General features: G+C 52.3%; 1 protein-coding gene across 2 annotated transcripts in view; it reads right to left on the minus strand.

The window, feature by feature from the left end:
* Nucleotides 1-21,504, minus strand: part of KIF3B (kinesin family member 3B) — a 95,806-nt gene that overhangs the window by 56,479 nt on the left and 17,823 nt on the right. The window contains exons 5-7 of one of the 2 annotated variants that reach the window (XM_051845120.2): nucleotides 20,218-20,410; nucleotides 17,820-18,062; nucleotides 12,017-15,523 (exon numbers count right to left, since the gene is read on the minus strand). The exons of the other annotated variant lie outside the window; for it this stretch is intronic. Coding sequence (XP_051701080.1) covers nucleotides 15,335-15,523; nucleotides 17,820-18,062; nucleotides 20,218-20,410 — 625 coding nt within the window. The 3' untranslated portion in view covers nucleotides 12,017-15,334. Of the gene's footprint in view, nucleotides 1-12,016; nucleotides 15,524-17,819; nucleotides 18,063-20,217; nucleotides 20,411-21,504 lie in introns of those variants that run through there. 2 annotated transcript variants of the gene reach the window in all.

Here is a 21,504-nt window from a genome sequence, read left to right on the forward strand (position 1 = left end):
GCCCCTGGCTCCTGGCTTTGGCCTGGTCCAGACATGGCTGTTGCAGCCATTTACAGAATGAACCAGCAGGTGGAAGATCTTTCTCTCTCTTAGTCGCTTATTTTCTGTCACTGTGTCTTTAAAATAAATAAATTTTTTTTAGTTGAAATTTATGCAGGTTTCTTCATAATATGCATTTTATAACAACTTCTTGAGGATCCTTCATATATAATATAAATATACAGGTTTTCTACTTCTTTCCATTGAAGTGAGGTTATATAAAAAGCAACTTGCTTTTCCTACTAACAATATGTTCCCGCAATCCCCTTAAACTCACAAGTACCTTGAATTGCTGACACATTCGCACGTGGCGGCAGCCAGCTGCCCTGCCCTTCCTCCCGCACTCGCAGCATCAGCCTGTGCGGCTCACAGAGAACGTCACCTACTTCCGAGGGGAGATTATAACAGGCACTCTGGCCTCCGCCCGGCTTTCTTGCTCTCTCTCTCTCTCTCTCTCTCTCTCTTTCGGATCCCTTGTATTAAGGAGACGGCTTCCACATGAAGACCACTGTCACAGGCTCACGTGCAGAATAACCAAGGCCTCGGGCCAGCGGCCAGCAAGGGGCAGCAAAGGGGTCGAGGCTTCCAGCCGCCAGCCACCCGAGTGCACCATCTTGGACGCAAACCCCGCTCCCCAGTCAGCTGTCAGGTGTCCAGTAGTGCTGGTGGACATTTTTTTAAAGATCTCTTTATTGGGGCCAGCACTGTGGCATAGCAAGTAAGGCCGCCGCCTGCAGTGCCGGCATCCCATATGGGCACCTGGCTGCTCTACTTCCAATCCAGCTCTCTGCTGTGGCCTGGGAAAGCAGTAGAAGATGGCCCAAGTGCTTGGGCCCCTGCACCCACGTGGGAGACCTGAAGGAGGCTTCTGGCTCCTGGCTTCGGATAGGTGCAGCTCCAGCCATTGCGGCCAGTTGAGGAGTGAACCAGTGGATGAAAGACCTCTCTCTCTCTCTCTCTCTCTGCCTCTCCTCTCTCTCTGTGTAACTCTTTCAAATAAAATAAATAAATCTCCAAAAATAAAAGATCTATTCATTTATTTAAATGGCAGAGTTACAGACAGAGAGCGGGAGAGAGAGAGAGAGAGTTCTTCCAGCCACTGCTTCACTCCCCAAATGGCCACAATGGCCAGAGTTGGGCCAGTCCAAAGCCAGGAGCTTGGAACTCCATGCAGGTCTCCCACGTGGGTGCAGGGGCCCAAGCACTCATGCCATCCCCTGCTGCTTTCCTGGGAGCTTTATCAGGGAGCTGGATCGGAAGCAGAGCAGCCGGGACTCGAACCGGCGCCCAGAAGGGATGCTGTCGTCTCAGGAGGTGAGCTCCTGCACCACAACCCCAGCCCCCAAGTCGACATTTTGGCTGTAACATCATGAAAGGCCTAGAAGTAGAACCACATGGATTCCTTACCATCAGACGCTGCACGAGATGACGAATGTCTGCTGTCTTCAGTGGCTGAATTTGGGATAACTCATATACATGCTTCATATTTTTAAAAAATATCAAAAGGGATAGAGCAGAACTCCTTGTCACACCCATCTTCAGATGCCCAGTCTCAGGCAGGCATTTAGCACAGCAGTCAGGATGCCCCTCGACACGCCCACGTCCCACATGGAGTGTCCGGGCTTGAGTGGCAGCTCTCGCAGGATTCCATCTTCCTGGGACCACACGACCTAGTGGGAGGCCCAGACTGACTTCCTGGCTGTCTTCGGCCTGGCCTAGCTCTCGGTATTGCGGGCATTTGGGAAATGAACCAGCGAGTAGAACATCTTTCTCTCATTTTCTCAGTCTCTCTGCCTTTCAAAGGAAATGACTTTTAATAATAACACGAACAAAAAGACCCAGGTCGCCATCTCCCCTACCTCGCGCAGAGTCAGCGTGACGAGGCGTCAGGTTTGCCATCTCGGGGCACGGGCAGCAGTGCTGCGGCCCCTCTCCCACAGCGCCCCACCCAGGAAAGGCCGCAGCACCCCGTCCGCTTGGCGCAGCTGCAGAATCATGCCCTGCTTCCTCCACGGGAACTGGCTCTGACCTTTCTGGTTTAGATGCCACCTTCTCCTGGCAAGGCTTAGCCACCCGTGAGCACCCCCACATCCTGTGTGAGGCCTGGGGGCGGGGGCTTCCCCTCCTTGGGCACGAGTGGAAACTACCACCTGACCTTTTCCTTCTACCCACAGAAATCGGGAACCCACACTCCCTCAGATTCCGTCCCCTAGGCTCCTCGTCTGGTACCCGCCTTGCACCCTTGCCTTCAGATCTCCCACCGAGCCATCACTTCCGCTGTTCCTGAAGGCCCAAGCCCAGCCTGCCCTCCTGAATATTGCCACATAGATATATTTAAAATTCATTTTATTTTTTAAGATTTACTTTTTTTTTTTCAAAGACAGAGCCACAGAGAAGGAGATAGAAAGACACAGAGAGGGAGATCTTCCATACACTGGTTCACTCACGAAATGTTTGCAACACCTAGGGCTGGGCCTGCCCAAGCCCAAGTCAGAAGCCAGGAGCTTCCTCCAGGTCTCCCAAGTGGGTGCAGGGGCCCCAGTACTTGGACCATCCTCTGCTGCTTTCCCAGGTGCATTAGCAGGGAGCTGGATCAGAAGGGACTGATGCCCACATGGAATGCCACCATCACAAGCTGCAACTTAACTCATTACACCACAATGCCAGCCCCAAGATTTATTTAATTTTTTGAAAGGCATAGTGACAGAGATAGAGGGAGAGACAGAAAGAGAGAGAGAAACAGAGAGAGAGAGAGAGAGAGAGAGAGAGAGAGAGAGAGATCTGCTGGTTCATTCCCCAAATGACCACATTAGCTGGGACTGGGCCAGGCTAAAGCCAGGAGCCTAGAACGCCACCTGGGTCCTGCAAGTGAGTCATAGGGACCCAAGAATGGAATCCTAGGTGGGGGGCAGTATTGTGGTGCAGCAGGTTGAGCCTCTAACTATGATGCTGGCATCCCATAGTAGTGCAGGTTCTAGTCCCTGCTGCCCCACTTCCAATGTAGCATCCTGTGAAAGCACTTGGGAAGGCAGCAGATGATGGCTCCCCTATGTGGGTCTCTCCCTGGCACGTGGGAGACCCCACTGGAATGTCTCTGGCTCCTGGCTCTGGCGTGGCTCAGACCTGTCTGTTGCAGCCACTGGGGTGTGAGCCAGAAGATGGAAGATCTCTTTCTTTCTCTCCTTCTCTCTCTGTTGCTCTGCCTTTCAAAGAAATAAATCTGTAGGAAACAAACAAAAAACAAGCAGAATTCTGCCTGACAGGACTTAGGGTCCTCGAGACTGAGGAAGGCGGATGGGGGTGTCCTGGGGTCAGCAGTGCCCCTCCTGCGCTCCTCAAGGCCACGGGAGGTCCTGGAGGCCTGCACGTGGCGGTCACAGCCGTGAAAGGGGAAAGCACACCTGTTTGGTTTAATCCCAGTTGACTTTATATTTTTGATTCTAGAATCTGACAACCCTTCATTTCATAAATTCTCTAGTTTAAGCGTTTTCAATCTGTCTTCTTAAAATTCTGTTACCAGTAAGTTAATTTTTTTAAATTGTTGGTTAATTGGCCAATAAAATTTGCAAATATTAGGGCCAGCACTGTGGTTAAGTTTCTGCCTGCAGTGCTAGGGTCCCATATAGTTGCCGGTTCGAGCCCCGGTTGTTCCACTTCTGATCCAGCTCCTTGCTAGTATACCCGGGAAAGCAGTGGAAGATGGCCCATGTGCTTGGGCCCCGACACCCACGTGGGAGACCTGGAGGAAGCTCCTGGCTCCTGGATTTGGCCTGGCCCAGCCCCAGTCATTGAGGCCATTTGGGAGTGAACCAGCAGGTGGAGGATCTCTCTCTCTTCCCTGCTCTCTCTGTATCTCTGCCTTTCAAATAAATAAACATCTTTTTTAAAAATTTTGTAGATATATATATATATTTTTACAGGCAGAGTGGATAGTGAGAGAGAGAGAGACAGAGAGAAAGGTCTTCCTCTTGCCATTGGTTCACCCTCCAATGGCCGCCACGGCTGGCACACTTTGGCCGGCGCACCGTGCTGATCCGAAGGCAGGAGCCAGGTGCTTCTCCTGGTCTCCCATGCGGGGGCAGGGCCCAAGCACTTGGGCCATCCTCCACTGCCTTCCTGGGCCACAGCAGAGAGCTGGCCTGGAAGAGGGGCAACTGAGACAGAATCCGGTGTGCCGGCACCGCTAGGTGGAGGATTAGCCTATTGAGCTGCAGTGCCGGCGTAAATATATTTTTAAGATCCTGTATTTTGGGGTTAATTATGCAGCAATAGATAATCTACATAAAGTCCAAGTCAGACACGTCCCTCCTCTGCTCTTTACCTGCCAGCAGCCTCTCGGGTCACTCAGAAAGCCGGGCAAGGTCCCCAGGGTCACTCAGTGGCACCAAGTTCACTTCCACTTCAGGCCTTCCCTCTGCCTAGAATGCTGTTGCTCAGCCGTCCCCACAGCTCACTCAGTCCCCTCCTCAGGTCTCTGCTCCAATGTCACCAGGACAGGGGTCTTTCCTGACCACGCCCCTCCCTCTTCTTCACGCCCTGTTTCATTCTCCTTCACACTTAACACATTAAGCATTTTAAGATGTCTTTATTTATTTGAAAGGCAGAGTTACAGAGAGAGAAGGTCACATACACACCCACGGCTGGGGGGGGCTATCTTCCATCCACTGGTTCAATCCCCAACAGCTACCAAGGGCAGGGTGGGCCAGGTCTCCCTGTGGGTGCAGGGGCCCAGGATATTGGGCCATCCTTCGTTGCTTTCCCAGGTGTGTTAACAGGGAGTTGGATCAGAAGCAGAGCAGCCAGGACTCAAACTAGCGCTCCTATGGGTTGCTGGTAGCTTAACCCACTGTGCTGCAGCGCAGGCCCTGTGTGTGGTTCTTACCTGTTTCTTTCCCACTAGAATGCCAGCTCCGAGGGAGGAGAGAAATAACACATGATGGCTCAGAGGTGTGATTCCTAGGCTCATTTTACAGAGGGGAGTGCTGGGTCCCGACAGCCACACGCTGTGCTGACACCGAGGCTGGGCCTTGTACCCAAGCCTTTGGGCTCCAAGCCTAGTGCCATTCCCAAAGGGACATGCAGTCCCAAGTCCCCATTTTCAGCTGAAGAGCAGACAGGAGTTCAGAGAGGACCTGGGCCCGCCAGAGGCAGCTCTGCCTCTCTCCGGTCCCTCCCTGCCCCACTGCTGGCCGGGCTCCGGGGCTGCTCCTCAGAAGCCGGCAGGGGCGCTGCTCGGGGCTTCTGCTTGCTGGCAACAGCTGCGAGAACACGGGCTTGTGCTGAGCAAACACAGCGGGCAAGAGCCGGGATGGCAGAAAGAGAGCTTACAAGTGTATCCGGGTGGCTGGCGGGACTGCCAGAGCCCCGGCAAAGCTTCACACCGCACCCCCCCCCCGCCCGTGTCTGATGCCCCTCCAAGACTTGCAAAGCATTGTCACGCCTTTTGGGCTCTCTCTGGTGGCCCTGTGCCAACTGCTGACCCATCCTGGAAGAAGCTGAGCCTCAGAAAGCTCGGGCAGCTCCACTGAGTAGCAACACACGGTCATGACGGAGCACCTACCACGGATCAGGTGCTCGGGTAACCTAGCGCTTCACAGTCTCACAACAACCCTGCAAAGCAGAATGGCGTGTGTCACACATGGGTTGAACACATTGGGGCAGAAGGAAAATAAATTTTGTCTTAATTCTTTAGGACCTGACTTTAAAGTAAGATGAGGTCGGCGCCGCAGCTCAATAGGCTAATCCTCCGCCTGCGGTGCCGGCACCCCGGGTTCTAGTCCCGGTCGGGACGCCAGATTCTGTCCTGGTTGCCCCTCTTCCAGGCCAGCTCTCTGCTATGGCCTGGGAGGGCAGTGGAGGATGGCCCAAGTGCTTGGGCCCTGCACCCACATGGGAGACCGGGAGGAAGCACCCGGCTCCTGGCTTCAGATCGGCGCAGTGCGCCAGCTGTAGCGGCCATTTGGGGGTTGAACCAACGGAAGGAAGACCTTGCTCTCTGTCTCTCTCTCTCTGTCTAACTCTGCCTGGCAAAGAATAAAAAAAATAATAATAAAATAAAATAAAGTAAGGTGAGACTCAACTGCAGACATTATTTCAATTTTACAGATGGGAAATCTGAGACTCAGACAGGGTCATGACTTCTCGGAGTCACACATTTGTGGGGGAGCTGGGGTTTGAACCCAAGCCTCCCTTACAGCACCAGGACAGAAGTCAGTGTCAGACCCAAGACAAATGCTTTCTCCCTGAGTCACACGAAAAACCAATGACACAGGCAGGGTGGAGGACAGGCACTCTGTCAGGGAGGGTGAAGTGGCACGAGTTCTCTGGAGGGCACCGTGGCCAAATGTGTATTACAAATGCATACATCCTTCCGATCTCCAAATTCTCGTCCAGAAACAGACGGCTGAAAATGTCACTTTAGTGTCTCACAATAAGGCAAACGCATTGGAATCCACTCATATTATGGAACTTCACGTGGCAGACAAGAATGGAAAATATCCACCTATCTGAGAGGGGAAAAGCCCGAAAGTATTTTATGTTGTGAAGAAAGCAAGAGCTATCTAGCACACTTTGTGTTTAAACAACAAAAAGATATACAAAGGATTTCCCATATACATGGAAAATGAATAGTATGAAAAAACTGTGCATGGACTTCATGTGGGGAGCAACTGGGAGCAACTCGGACTAGACTAAGTTACTGGAATTAAGACTTATTCTATGCATCTGCTCTCCCACGATATGGCGCTGGGGAGGGAGAAGCAGCTTCTACACAGCTGCCTCCAGTTCAACCAACAAACTGTAGGACCTGCTCCTGATTGGAGGAGAGCAGCGTACTCGGCGTGTGGGTAGCAGAGTTGGGATTGGTGGAAGAGGACTATAAAGGAGGAGAGCCGGTGCCGCGGCTCACTAGGCTAATCCTCCGCCTAGCGGCGCCGGCACACCGGGTTCTAGTCCCGGTCGGGGCGCCGGATTCTGTCCCGGTTGCCCCTCTTCCAGGCCAGCCCTCTGCTGTGGCCAGGGAGTGCAGTGGAGGATGGCCCAGGTGCTTGGGCCCTGCACCCCATGGGAGACCAGGAAAAGCACCTGGCTCCTGGCTCCTGCCATCGGATCAGCGCGGTGCGCCGGCCGCGGCGGCCATTGGAGGGTGAACCAACGGCAAAAGGAAGACCTTTCTCTCTGTCTCTCTCTCTCTCACTGTCCACTCTGCCTGTCCAAAAAAAAAAAAAAAAAAAAAAGGAGGAGAGAGACAACATGCACAAGGAACATCTAAGGGGAACATCTATCTGAAGGAACACCTGTGCAGCCCCCGAGAGAGCCGGCCAGCGGTGTGCCGCTCCCCCGCGGAAGTGGGGAATGTGGCAGGGGGAACCGCCCTTCCACGGAGGTGGAAGGGACGGTAGCCAACCCAGGAAGAACCAGCAGCAAACCCGGGGAGGGCCGAGCAGACAAAAGAACAGCGCAGGGTCCTGTGTCGTTCCTCCACGAAGACGGGGAGCGACATAATGGTGCCGTGACTCGGATATGAAGCCTAGGCAGGGTTTAGTGTCGTTCCTCCATGAAGAGGGGGAGCGACACTTCAAAACTGTTTGCATCCAAATAAAATTTTTAAACTTTACTATATTCATTTTAATTGTATTTGAAAGGCAGACAGAGAAAGATCTTCCATCTGCTGGTTCATTCCCCAAATGCCCACAACAGCTAGGACTGAGCTAGACCAAAGCCAGGAGCTTGGAACTCAGTCCAGGTTTCTCCCTTGTGGGTGACAGGGACTCAAGTCCTTGAGCCATCACCTGCTGCCTCCCAGGGTGAGCATCAGCAGGAAGCTGGAGTTGGAAGCGCGGTCAGGACTTGAAGCAAGGAACTCTGATACGGGATGTGGGCAGAGTGGTGACTGAACCCCTACACCAAATGCCTACCCCTCAACTTACCTACTTACCTTTTTTTTTTTTTTTTTTTGACAAGCAGAGTGGACGGTGAGAGAGAAAGAGACAGAGAGAAAGGTCTTCCTTTTTCCGTTGGTTCACCCCCTAAGTGGTCACTACGGCCGGCGCACTGCGCTGATCCGAAGCCAGGAGCCAGGTGCTTCCTCCTGGTCTCCCATGGGGTGCAGGGCCCAAGCACTTGGGCCAACCTCCACTGCCTTCCCGGGACCACAGCAGAGAGCTGGACTGGAAGAGGGGCAACTGGGACAGAATCTGGCGCCCCAACCGGGACTAGAACTCAGTGTGCTGGCGCCACAGGTGGAGGATTAGCCTAGTGAGCCGCAGTGCCAGCCTCTACTTACCTTTTAATTCCATTCTGCACACACAGTGTCCTGGTACACAGGGTGTATGCCTGCACATGGCACAAAAAGCAGTGGGAGGTTTAAAAAACTGTTGGCAAGGGTTTGCATTGTGGCACAGCGGGCTAAGCCACCACCTCTGATGCTGGCATCTCATATTTGAGTGCTGGTTCAAGTTCTGGCCACTCCGTTTATGATCCAGTTCCCTGCTAATGTGCCTGGGAAAGCAGAAGATGGCCCAAATGCCTGGGCCCCGTCCACCCATGTTAGGAGACCCAGAAGGAGTTCCTGGCTCCTGGCTTCTGACTGGCCCAGCCTTGGCCATTGAACTCTTTTGGGTGAGAAGCATCAGATGGAAGATCTCTCCCTCTCTCTGTTACTCTGTCTTCCAAATAAATAAATAAATAAATTTCCAAGAAGCAAAGGAACCGTGAGCAGCGTTTGCCTCTCGGGAGGGGTCTGGGTTGGCAGGGGCAGGTACTTCTCACTCTGTATTGTTTTGCACTCTTTGAATTTCTTACCTTGTGCATGACTTTATTTTCAACAACATGTTTGAAATATTTACACAGCCAGGGCCCTGTCTTTTGGCACTTCCCTCAAGAGGCACTGGGGGACCTGTTCTGTAAAGCCGTGGCTTATTGGTCAGCGCTGCAGCTCACTAGGCTAATCCTCCACCTGCGGTGCCGGCACCCCGGGTTCTAGTCCCGGTCGGGGCGCAGGATTTTGTCCCGGTTGCCCCTCTTCCAGGCCAGCTCTCTGCTATGGCCCGGGAGTGCAGTGGAGGATGGCCCAGGTCCTTGGGCCCTGCACCCGCATGGGAGACCAGGAGAAGCACCTGGCTCCTGCCTTCGGATCAGCGCGGGCGCCGGCCGCAGCACAACGGCCGCGGAGGCCATTGGAGGGTGAACTAATGGAAAAGGAAGACCTTTCTCTCTCTCTCTCTCACTGTCCACTCTGCCTGTCAAAAAATAAAAATAAAAATAAATATTAAAAAAAATATTAAAAAAATATTAAAAAAAAAAGAAAAGCCGTGGCTTCTGCGCTCACCCCATTACTTGCACCGAACCAGAGCCAGCCCTCGACCGAGATCCGATGAGAAGCCTCCCCGGCTCCCCCAGGGCGAGCACATGCCTGTTTGTTTGGCCTCCCAGGCTCTCCATGTGCAGCTCTCTCTGGTCTCTGCTTCCCCAGATCCACGCCTGGCACTGCCAGTTGCCCTTACAGACTTAGCTCTCAGCACCCTTGTTCATGTACCCTCCTTCTCGCAATCCTTTCTTCTCCCCATGGTTAGCTGCTGGAATCCTACCCACATTCAGCCCGACTCCCACCTCCTCCATGAGTCCACCCTGACGCTGGGAGTCAGCTCATCTGTCTAGACCACTCCTTATGCACGTTCATTCACTCAACTCTTAGAGCAACACATGTTCTTAAGCCAACCCCTGGGTTGGGTGCTGATCCCAGGAGAAACCTCAGACAGGGTCCCTGCTCCTGAGGGAAACAGGCAAGCACAGGACATCCTCCAGTAAGTGACATGACAGGAGGCACAGCACGGGGCCCAAGGGCACCCATGCTAGTCCCCGGCCTCCAGGGTTTGATCCCAGCTCTGCCACTCATGTGCTGTGTGACCTTGAGCGAGCTGCTTCACCTCACCAGGCTCACACCTGCAAAATAGAGATAATGAGCAGAGCAGACTCTCAGAGCTGTTTTGTGAATTGGATGAGTTGTTTCACAGAACGTGCTCGGAACACACTCTGGCACCTGCCGAGTGACACATGCTGATTATCAGTATAATCTCGAGGTGCTATGGAACCTGAAGGAGAACGGCACAGAAGAAAATCCTGGACGGGAAGACGGCAGTATGGAGATGGGGTGGATGGGTGTAATCCGAACAGAGAGCAGTTTCTTGGCTATGGTGACCTCAGTACCTGCACCCTGCATGTATTGTTCTTCTTCTTCTTTTTTTTTTTTTACTTGACAGGTAGAGTTATAGACAGTGAGAGAAAGAGAGAGACAGAGACAGAGAGACAGAGAGAAAGGTCTTCCTTCCATTGGTTCACTCCCCAAATGGCCGCCACGGCTGGCACTGCACCTATCCGAAGCCAGGAGCCAGATGCCTCCTCCTGGTCTCCCATGCGGGTGCAGGGCCCAAGCACCTGGGCCATCCTCCACTGCCATCCCGGGGCACAGCAGAGAGCTGGACTGGAAGAGGAGCGTCCGGGACTAGAACCCAGCGCCCATATGGGATGCCAGCGCCACAGGCGGAGGATTAACCAAGTGAGCCACGGCGCCGGCCCCTCACGTATTGTTCTGAGCTGAGGGAATAAAGAGGCTCAGTCCATGGTTCCCACACTTCCTCTTCATGATTCACGCCACATCACTTGTTGATTGTTCTCTGAACCAAATCACTTTTTAAAACATAAATAAATTTCTTAAAAGGAAACTTTAAGTCATATCTATCAATGAAAACCACAAAGTATCAAAAAAGTAATGAAAACAGCATCGCCCATCTGGGAGGCCTGCTCTCTCTACTGCCAGGACAGCTGAGCACCTGGGGGACAGGAGTTCATGACACGCTGGCACTGGACTGAGATGTCCTCTTCCGCACTGTTAGTGGGGTTGACAAAGAACTGGAAAGCTCATTCTATCCTGCTAGGACCCCGGTACCTTCTGGTCCGTCTCCCACACACTGGAGAGGGAAAAACACTCCCCACACTTGGAGAAAAGCGGGCCACGTGGCTCAACGTGCTAAATATTTTGGAGAAGCAGGTTTTCAGAGGGCTGGGGCATCCTCCCCGCTGCCACCTGCAGGTGGGTGGTGCTCAGTCACTGCCCTTGGGGAGGAGGATGCTGGGAAATGCCTTTTGTTCCTGCCTTTGTCCCTGTTTACCTGGCTACGCTCGGTCTCCTCCTGGGCTGATGATCAATAAAGCGTTAGATGTGAAAACAGACCAAACCTGCTTGCCCCGAAACAGTGTTACTTCAAGGGAAAGGTCCCAATCCTGGAAAAAAAAAAAACAGGTTTCAAGCAAGAGCTTGAATGAATTCTGACAACATAATCCAGGGTGCAGGGTCTGCCTTCGGGCTATGTGCTTTTCCTGTCAACTCCACTAAGGATGAGCTGAGAAGAGGAAGGATGGGTGTTCGCAGGCCAGGGGAGCCTTGTTATTACTCTGGTTACTATTACTCCTCACGTTCCTTTGAAGTGCACACAGGATGCACAAGAGAGCTCGGCTCTTCTTCCTCCTGTGGCCTTCCTCTTCTAAGGTTCCCCACATCCCTCCATCCGTGCTGCTCAAACGTCAGTTCCCGGAGTGTGCAGCTCTGGCCCTGGCCTAGGAGTCTGCATTTCTCACAACTCCCTCAGGTGATGCTGATGCCGTATCAAAGTCACCAAAATCACGGAGGCGCCTGGGAAAACGCGGACCCCTGGGCCCTGCCCACCAGACACTGGTTCCTGGGGCTCTGCGGGATCAGCCAGCCCCTGGAGCCCACTCGGCACCTGTGACCTGGAAGTCAGGGGTGGGGAGGCGGGGGCTTCTGCCTTAGGGCCACTCTTTGAGGACAGGAAAACTTCTCCCTGCTTCTCAGGTTTCCCTTCCCCCCAGCACGTCAGCAAATCCTGTTGACTAGGATTATTTTTAAACGACTCTAGCAAACAGACTTGGGGGTGGGAGAGTAAATACAAGCAGACTGATAAAAGGTTGACAGTTGTTGAAACTGTGAGTTCATTTTATTACTCAGGATTTTTACGCATATTTGAATTTTCCCATAATAAAATGCTCTAAGTATTTGATATGACAAATATACTTCTGAAAAATTTATCTTAATGAACATTATAAATGAAAAAAGTCTTTACAAATAAAAATATTTTTCAAATAAAAATAGTAAAAAATGGGGTACATATTCAAATCTTTTCATAGGAAAATGATAAACTATGTAATACCCTTAGTGGAATTTTATATATTTAAAAGCATTTATTCGGGCTATGTACCAAGAGGAGAAACATGATACACTAGTAAGCAAAAAAAAAAAGACATTCAATTTCAATTGTAAATACTGCATGATTAAGACTATGTAAAAATTGGTATCTTCTAAAGGGACCTGAAATGTGAAAATGATTTTTCCATACTCAGGACCTTCCCACAGCCCACCACGCTCCAGCACAGAGCCCTTGTCTCTTGGGAAACCAGGGACCAGGGTTCTAACCCAGGGGGCACAGGAGATAGGCTCACCTGCACCCCAACACAGCCCACACAGGCCTCTGCTCTCCCCCCTCCTCTCTTCAGCCACCATTCCACAGGCCAGCTAGAGGGGTCCTTCAAAAACGTATGGCAGAATCTCAGAAACTGACAAAGGCTTCCCATTCCTTCTCACTAGAGGCCAGGCATGGACTTCGCTGGCCCTCCAGGCTGCCAGGCTGTGCCTCGCCCACCGCGACCCACCGCACTGCCCCCTGCCCTGCTCCAGCCACTCCACCCGCGCGGGCCTCCCCACTGCTCCAGAGGCACACAGTGGCTACTGCGCTGCTGCGAATTCAGTGCTCTCTCCCTCCATAATGGCAGCTCCTGGGAGAGGCCCTGCTTGGGCTGCTTATCTGAAACAACACTGCTGCTCCACCTCCCAACAGCCTGCACTCTTCTTCCTAGAACTTATCAACACCTCCCAGGGCACATTTGTTTATTATGTCTTCCACTCTCTAGAATGCAAATGCCTTGAGAACAGACTGTGTTTGATGCTCTGTTGCATCCCTACTGCCATGCACAGGGCCTGGCACATAGTAGGTGATCAATAAATGCCTGTTACATTAGAGAATATTGAACTAAATAACTATCCAAGGGGGCTAAAAACCTTGGATGGGCTCCTATTTCTTAGGTGACCTCCACCTCCAGAAACCTGCAGCCACAGACTCACAGCAGGCGTCTGGTGGAGCTGGCTGAGACCTCCTTGGCACACACGACACGGAGGGCATTCTGTGGACCAGAGGCAGTTGAGCCAGGCAGCCAACAGGCCTGGCTCTGGGAGGTCAGATCCTGGCTTAACGTTAACGTCAGCAGCAGGGTGGCCTCAGGAAGGCTATGGGAATTCTCTGAGTATTCATTTTTGCCTTGTGCAGAAAGAGCAGGATTGACAGCAGTTCCTTCTTCCCAGGAACTAACAACAGAATGCCCATGAAGCACTCGCTAAACTCAGTATGTGCGCAGAGTAGGTGTGCAGATTCACCAGCAGCCATACATGGGCTTTTGTCTCTTTCAAGTCCACAGTTGCATCTGTACACAGACCACACACTTCAGTTGATTTGAGCCTCTCCATAACGCGCCAGCTTTATCACCATTTTCTAGTGAAGACACAGGGCCAAGGCGTACAGTGCCTGCCCACAGAACACAACCGAATCTGATGGGAGTTCTGGTGCCCTTTCTATCAGAATCCAAGGTAGAGTGATGGAAAAGCTGGTCCGCATTGCTTGGGTGGCCCAGTGGAGCCCCAGACTCTAGAGCGCAGACTTGGTAAGGGCGTGACATATGAAGTCAGAAATCAGATCAGCCAGCAGGCCACACTCTCCTAACGGCCTGATGCAGGCAGGGAGCACCTGGGCTCCGTTGTCTGTGGCCCTTTCTCTTGATGAGGTTTCAGTGCAAGTCTGTGTAGATCGACTGTCTCTGGTAGTCCACCCAGGATTCTAACACTTCACTGTTCGACCAAGAGGGCAAATTAAAAAGCCCTTTCTGGAAGTTTCTCTGAGTTAGGCAGCAGCTCATAACAGCAAATGCCAAGGCTGACGTCTGAGATCCTTGATCCCCTGTAACCTCTGACCTCTGGCCCAGTCTACTCCTGACAAAGCATTTCCTCCCGAAGGGGATCAAGAGAGGAAGCCCTTGCATGGGGGTCTGGGCAGGCTCAAATGAGGCTGTGTCGCCTCTCCAGGATCAAAGGCTGAGGGAGGTCACATGGTGGGGAGGAGCTGCACAGGTGTCAGCTGTGGAATTTTAGAACCACAAGGTTGAGAACCCACAGGCTCTCAGGAGCCATGAATTGTTAGAGCTGTAGCACATGAGAGACAAACTCATGATTCGTAACACACCTTATGCCTCATGGTGTTGGCTGAGAGGACGTGGGATGGAAAGGGACAAAGGTTGCTTCCAAGCAAGGAACTGATGGCTCTTGGAGCTGGGGCAACTGCTGCATCATCAGAGGCTCAGCACACACGCTCCTTGGTGAACAGGGGTGAGGGCTCCAGCCACAGGTAGCAGTATTCTACCAGCCACAGGCGTGGGGCAGAAGGTGCAAAGGGAAGGGGCCCTGCGGAAGGGTCCTGCCAGGCCAGGCAGCCCCGGCTTACAGTGATACATTCCGGGGCCCTGACGGCAGGTGTGTGGCAGCCAGCAACCACGGAAAGGCTCTGCAGGAGTCCAGGGAGCAGAGCGGTCTGTTTTCACAGCATGTGCCCCGCAGGGAACGCGCTGTGCGGGTGGCGCCCAGCGGCTGTCAGAGTGCTGCGCTGCACCATGACGGAAAACTAGCCTGGGAAGTAGGCGATGACAATGGCTCCAGCCAGGCAGTGGAGATCAGTCTGAGGGCCACCTAGGAAAGTGGCCTGTAGGCCCACCCCAGTCCTGGCCTCTTCCACATTCAGTTAAGGTCACTTTTGGTACCAATATCAACGGACTTTGTTACTTTGCTGCTTTTTTAAAAAGAGGGAGAAATCTAGGGTAGTCATGACCTTGTATCAAAACTATAAAAATTGCTTCTCTATATATCATATAAAAAAACTCTCCAAAAAAAAGTTCGGCATTCCAGGCCGCTCAGAGCAGGGCAGACCAGAGGCTGAGCTGCTCTGCGTTGTGGGAAATGCCTGGAGAACAGCAGTAAGCACGAGGGGTGGGGAGATTCCCGGCTCTGAGGATCCTGGGAGATGGCCGTCTTCCTCCAGGAAGGACCTGGCTCTTCTGCATCCCGGGGAGGCGAGAAGGAGCTCGCATTCTAGGGGCTCAGGCTGCAGACGCGTTCCAGCCAGGGTCAGAACTCATCTCGCAGCGGGGGGGGCGTGTCCATGCCGAAGAAGGAGGACGGCCTCCCCTGCAGGTCCCGCTCTCGCTTCACGAAGGCAGTGAAGGAGGAGACACAGTTACCAACGAAGTGGTCAGCTTGGCCGAGGATGTACAGGTCGAGCTGGGCCACGTCGGGCTTCAGGCTCACTACCTTCACCTGCAAGAGGAAGGGCAGAGCTTATCGGCCCGGCTGGCCGCAGGCCAAGGGGGCAGCCCAGCCAGGGCCTGCAGCCTCATGCTCCCATTCTTTGCTCCCCGAGCTGGAGTCACAGACACCAAGGGAAGGGCAGGGAGGTTGGAGACATGGGTGCAGCTGTCTGCGAGCGATGTTGCCCACCCCCACCCCCTTTCCCGGCTTCCAGCCTCAGCTCCCAACACACCGTTTGCACATGCATGGCTCCCTCTGGCTGGGACACCTGTTCTCCACTCATTAAAACCCCGACCGGTTCTCTGGGCTCAGCTCATACTCTGCCTTTCTCAGAGTCCTAGTGTGATGGGCGTACCCCCACCAAACTGCAGATCAGACCAAATGGCACCTCACACAGCCAGTTCTGCTGCCTGGAAGCTGCCCTCTCCCATGCCCCCCAACCTGAGCCCAGCATCCTGTTCAATCTGTTCCCAAGATCCCCAGAGTGAACCCTTCTCTCAGGCAGCTGCCACCCCCTGGGCCTGGCCACCATCGTCTGTTGCCTGGCCAACTGTAACAGCTCCTCCACGGGGCTCACCACCTTGCTCTCCTCCCCACAGAGTGGCCAGGACCTTCCCGAGATCCCCTGCCCCAGCCCTCCAAGCCCCCTCCTGCTCAATGCTAGGGCCCCACTGCCCTTCAGCCAGATGCCGAGTCCGGAACCTGCTGAGCGAGGCTCTGCCCAGGCGCCTCGCCTATCTCCCCCCACATCTCTTGCGCTGCAGCCACACCACCCGCCGGGCTCTTCCCCTCTCCTCCTCAGGACTGCACGTGCTGGTCCGTGTGGGTGCACCTCTCTCCCTGGTTAACTCCTATCTGTCCTCCACTCTCAGCCTCCCCAGCCCCTCAGTCAGGGCAGGGTCTTCTGACCTCGTGGTCTACTTGGAGCACACTCACTTAATGGTACTCTGATTAACACTGGCTCCTGCACCCGACAGGGAACGGAGCTGTGTTGCTCTGCTCTCCACTGCTGGCCAGGACCAGCACAAAGCCTGCCGCAGTAGCATCGGTGAACGGACAAGTGAATGAAGTTCACTCGATGCTGCAGTTCTCTGCACTCACTCTCTCGTCCTGAGTCTCCACCAGGGGCCCTGGAGGGCAGGAGAACGTCTTATTCATGAATACCCCTGACTCAGCACTAGCTCAGCTTAATGGAGGAGCAAGGCTCAGTTCAGGAGGGAGGGTGGGATCTGAGTCCATGCAGAAGGGGGTTGAAGAGGGGGAAGGGTGAGAAGATGGGCACAAGAACAGGAAATAGAAAATGGCAAGAAGTTCACCTTGTAACAAATGTATCAGCTCTAAAAACTTACAAAAAACTCCCTGGGACTCTCCAAATGCTTCAATTTAGTACAGGGGGTGAGGGCTGGGGTGGGGGCAGGCAGAGGTGGGGCTGAAAGTGCTTTGCTGTTCCACAGAAATTTCTGATATAACAAAAGCCAGCAGCTTGCTAAGTGGATTGCAGCAAAGAAACAGTACCAGTTAATCACGGCCAAAATCCCCCAAACAATCCCACCTGCGCCCTGAAACGTGGCAGCTCTGTGTCATGCCCACTATAATTAGCTCTGGGACCTCCTGTGTAAATTCTACCCCTTCTTCTAACTCTGGCTTCCTAGACTATAAAATGCAGGACCCTGAGGTCCCCCAGCTCTGATTTTCTAACTGACTTGGTCTTTCCCCTACCAGCTGGAGCTTCCGCCTGTGTCTGGGGTGACGACAGAGGGGAGCCACTCAACGGAACACCAGGGGCACCTCCGATGGCCGCCTCTTAGCGCTGCCCAGCACTTCCCACTCATTCATCAACACAATCGTACCGAACGCCTCTATTAATCCCCTCATTGCCCTGATATGCAATTGCTCATTGCCTCCTCTTCAAGGATGGCAGGCACTTGGCAAGCACATTCTACTCTTGTTTCGTGTATCAAACCTACTATTCACTGCTTCCTTACACATCTACTAAGCACAGAAGAGCCTTCCCTTACTTTGTTGACCACCTATTCCTACTGGTGATAAACCACCACCACTGAACAAGGAACTGCCCGAATTTTTCTATACCTGACCTTCACCCCGTCCTATGAGGTAAGTACTGTTTTGTCCCATTTGACAGACGAGGGCACGGAAGCACAGAGAAGTCGATCCCTTTCGCGAGGCTGCACAGTGGGCACAACCTATGTCCTCTGGCTCCACAGGGCTGCAGCAAGGGCAGGGCGACCACCAGGCATCTCCTTTCATTCCCTCCTCACCGCACTTCCACCTGGCCCAGGCATACCTTCCCTTTGAAGAGCTGCTGGATCTCGGGCACATAACTCTCAGAATCAGTGGCGATGTAGACTGACTGGGCGTTGAGCGCCCTCACCCAGAGCTTCACGGCCCGCCTGATTTCCTGGAGGTCAGGCAGGCACATGGTCATGGTGAGAGGGGCCGCTGCACTGCGGCTGTAGCCCACGCACTGTGGAGAGGCCATGAAGTGTGAGCCTGCTGTCCCGTCCTTCAGCATGGCGCAGGCATTCTTCTGCCGGGAGAGGTGGGAGCACAGAATTAAAGACCAGCAGCTGCCCCGGAACCCCAGGTCAAGAACTGGGCAGTGGAAAAAGCCAGGCCAAGCAGGAGGAGTTCAAATACATTTTTTAGAAACACATTGAGGGAAGAGAGAAATGCATCAAAACAGTAACAGTGGTTCTATCTGGGCGGTGGGTTATTGTCTGTGCAAAAGGGAAAAAAATTTTCCTGGTCCTCCTGCATTATCTGAGACCTCCAGTAGAATTCTCAACAGTGTTGGTGGTAAGAGGCAGGTTTATCTGATTCCTGGCTTCAGTGGGAACGCTTCGATAACTCTCGAGGTACAATGTTTGCTGTGGGTTTCAGAGAGATAGCCTTTATCAAGTTAAGGTGGGCCAAGTCTATTCCTGGCTGGTTATGTGTTTTTATCATGAATGGGTATTGACTTTTATTAAATGTTTTCTTATCCTCTATTTAGATGATCATATGATTTTTCTTCGTTGGGTGTTAATTTAGTGAATTTCATCACATTCCTGGGATTGATTTTATTTATTTGTGTTAGGTTTTCTTTAGTACATTATTACATTTTACTTGATAATATTTTACCTAGGATCTGTGTACCTATGTTCATAACTGAGAAAGGGTTATAATTTTCTGCATTGACTTGCCCTGAGTTTGGTAAGAGTATTATTTACGTTAGCTATATTATAGCACTTTTATCTTTTTATGTTCTAGGAAAGTAAAGATGGGAATTATGTATTCTCTGAATGTTTGACTGAAACCACTCATAAAACATTCTAGTTCTTGCTTTTGCTTTCTGGAAGGGTACAGGGGTAGGGCCTAGTGGGTAAATGTGAGATTACCTTGTCAATAGACTACAAATGGATTTTAATCCATTTCTATGTTTCAGTATTTTTCAAGTTTTCAACAAAGAGCATTCTAAAGTGTGTGTGTGTGTGTGTGTGTGTGTGTGTGTAAATTAAGGAACTGTTATTTTCACATGCAGGAAAATCTAAATTAGGTTTGTGCAAATGTAAGCAGGCCTCCACATTCTAGGAACATGACGTCTTCATTTCTTGGAAGCCTCACCCAATCTTCAGTTTGGTTTTCAACAAGGAATCCACTAGCTAAACACCTTGCTGGGACAGAGGACTGTTGGGCTGTGTACCTTTTTCCAGCTGGCTGCCTGACCTGGGGTCTGGCTTGACACCTCAGTTTATCCATCTGCAAACTGAGGATAAAAACTGGGGCTGGTGCTGTGGCATAGCAGGTAAAAGCCGCTCCCTGCAGTGCTGGCGTCCCATGTGGGCACCAGTTTGAGTCCTGGCTGCTCCACTTCCAATCCAGTGCTCTGCTGTGGCCTGGGGAAGCAGTAGAAGATGGCCTAAGTCTGCATGAGAGACATTGGCGAAGCTCCTGGATCCTGATCGGCGCAGCTCTGGGTATTGCGGCCAATTGGGGAGTGAACCAGTGGATGGAAGACCTCTCTCTGCCTCGCCTTCTCTCTCTGTGTAACTCCAACTTTCAAATAAATAAATCTTTAAAAAAAAAAAGTGGCCACTGCTGGGGTGGGCATTTAGTCCAGCAGTTAAGATACCAGTTAAAATGCTTACATCCCTAGACCTGTGCCTATGAAACACATGAAATCTGCTCTCTGTATATTAAGATGATAATAATAATAATAAGAAGAAGATGTTTATACCCCCAGTGCCAGAGTTTCATTCCTGGCTCTGGTTCCTGACTCCAGATTCCTGGAGTGGACCCTGGGAGGAAGTGATGATGGTTCAAGCGGTTTGATTCCTGTCACTCACACAGGAGAATTGATTGGTGGTTCCCAGCTCCCAGTTTTGGCCTGGTCTAGCATTGGCCATTGTGGGCATTTGGGGAGTGAACCAGTAGATGGGAGTTCCTTGTCTCTTTCTCTCTCTCTGCCTCACAAAAAAAAAAAAAAAAAAAAAAAAAAAAAAAGTTTTTTAGGGAAAAAATAAGCAAGTGTCAAAATGGGAGCTGGCTGGCAAGCACTCTAGAGACACATTTCTGACATGTGTGGGATCATGGGACACAATTCTATGCAGTTGGCCAAGTGAGAGCTCTTTGCCCTAGTTGGCACGTGAGGCCCACCCCCACAGGCACATCCAAGTCAGCCAGCAAGAGGAGGAGGAAGTTACCCAGTCGGAGCCAATGCGCAGATGAATGCCCACGTACGGCCGGATGAGGTGGGCACGGATCTGAGCTTCTCCTGTCCTCACCATCTCGTCTGACCACACCATATACTTCTGGAGAGGCCTGTGTTCCTCCAGGACGGGGAACTGGGCCGGGGCTCCTGGCAGAGCAAGCACCGGATGTTCCTTTGGGGAAAATCTAGGCATGAGAAGGGAATGAGGGAAGTCAGACACAGGATGCACAGGCAGCCTGGCTGCCGCCGCCAGGGAATCAAAGATGGCATTGCACCATGTCCCAGAGACCCTGTGGAGGGCCCCCCATAACACGCAAGAAGCACGAGAGGTTGTGAAATCCCAACGGGCTGATAAGAAACCATGGGTGGTGGCACCAGGCACAGTGTGCAATACTGTCCCGCCACACGGCATTTATAGCCCTTTGTGCTTGTTTAACAATTACAAATTTACAGGAGAGCATTCCAATCTGCTGGCTGCCAATCCGTGGTGCAGTCATTCACCCCTGGGTGGGGTGTCTGGGCCAAGCCCCTGCCCTTTTACCCACACGGCGGGACTGGGACGTGCAGCTGCTTACAGAGCCAACCGCTGGGTCACACTCACAGGGACTGTGTACACTGGATTAGATCATTCATTCAGCATTTGTTGATTGCCCTCTATATGCTAGGACCCGGGGAAGAACGAGACAGGCACAATGCTTGCCCTGTGGAGTGTAGCGGAGGTCCACAGATGCCCTTGTCACACCCTCCAGACTCTTCCTTCCCCCCTGTACACTGTGTATTGCAGCCGCCAGATCTGTCTCAGGTGCTGGGCTCAGACCTCCACCGAGCCCAGCGCAGAGTCTGACATGCAGAAGAGCTCAGCAAATGCATGCTGACTGACTGCCCGCAGAGCAAACCTGTGCTACCTCTCCAGCTCAACTCAGATTCCACGCCAGCGAAGTGAAACACCTTTGCTGTCCCGTGAACTTGCAAAGCATGTCCAAACTGCAGCTCTCTGCATGCTTCTTCCCTCTACCTGGAACACTTGCCTCTGCCCATCAAAATCCTTTTCTTAGATGTCTGAAATAGGCACAGCCACTCTGGAAAACTGTTTGGCAGGCAGTCTCACGTAAAACCAGACATGCAATTATCACATGACCCAGCACTGTACTTTTGGGCACCCATCCCAGAGGAATGGAAATTTATATCCACACACACACCTGTACAGAAATGTTTACGGCAGCTTTATTCAAAATGGCCTAGACCTGGAAACAAACCACAGGTTGCTTCACGAGAAAAT

The sequence above is a fragment of the Oryctolagus cuniculus genome, chromosome 11, assembly GCF_964237555.1.
Source record: "Oryctolagus cuniculus chromosome 11, mOryCun1.1, whole genome shotgun sequence".
NCBI classification, from domain to species: Eukaryota; Metazoa; Chordata; class Mammalia; order Lagomorpha; family Leporidae; genus Oryctolagus; species Oryctolagus cuniculus.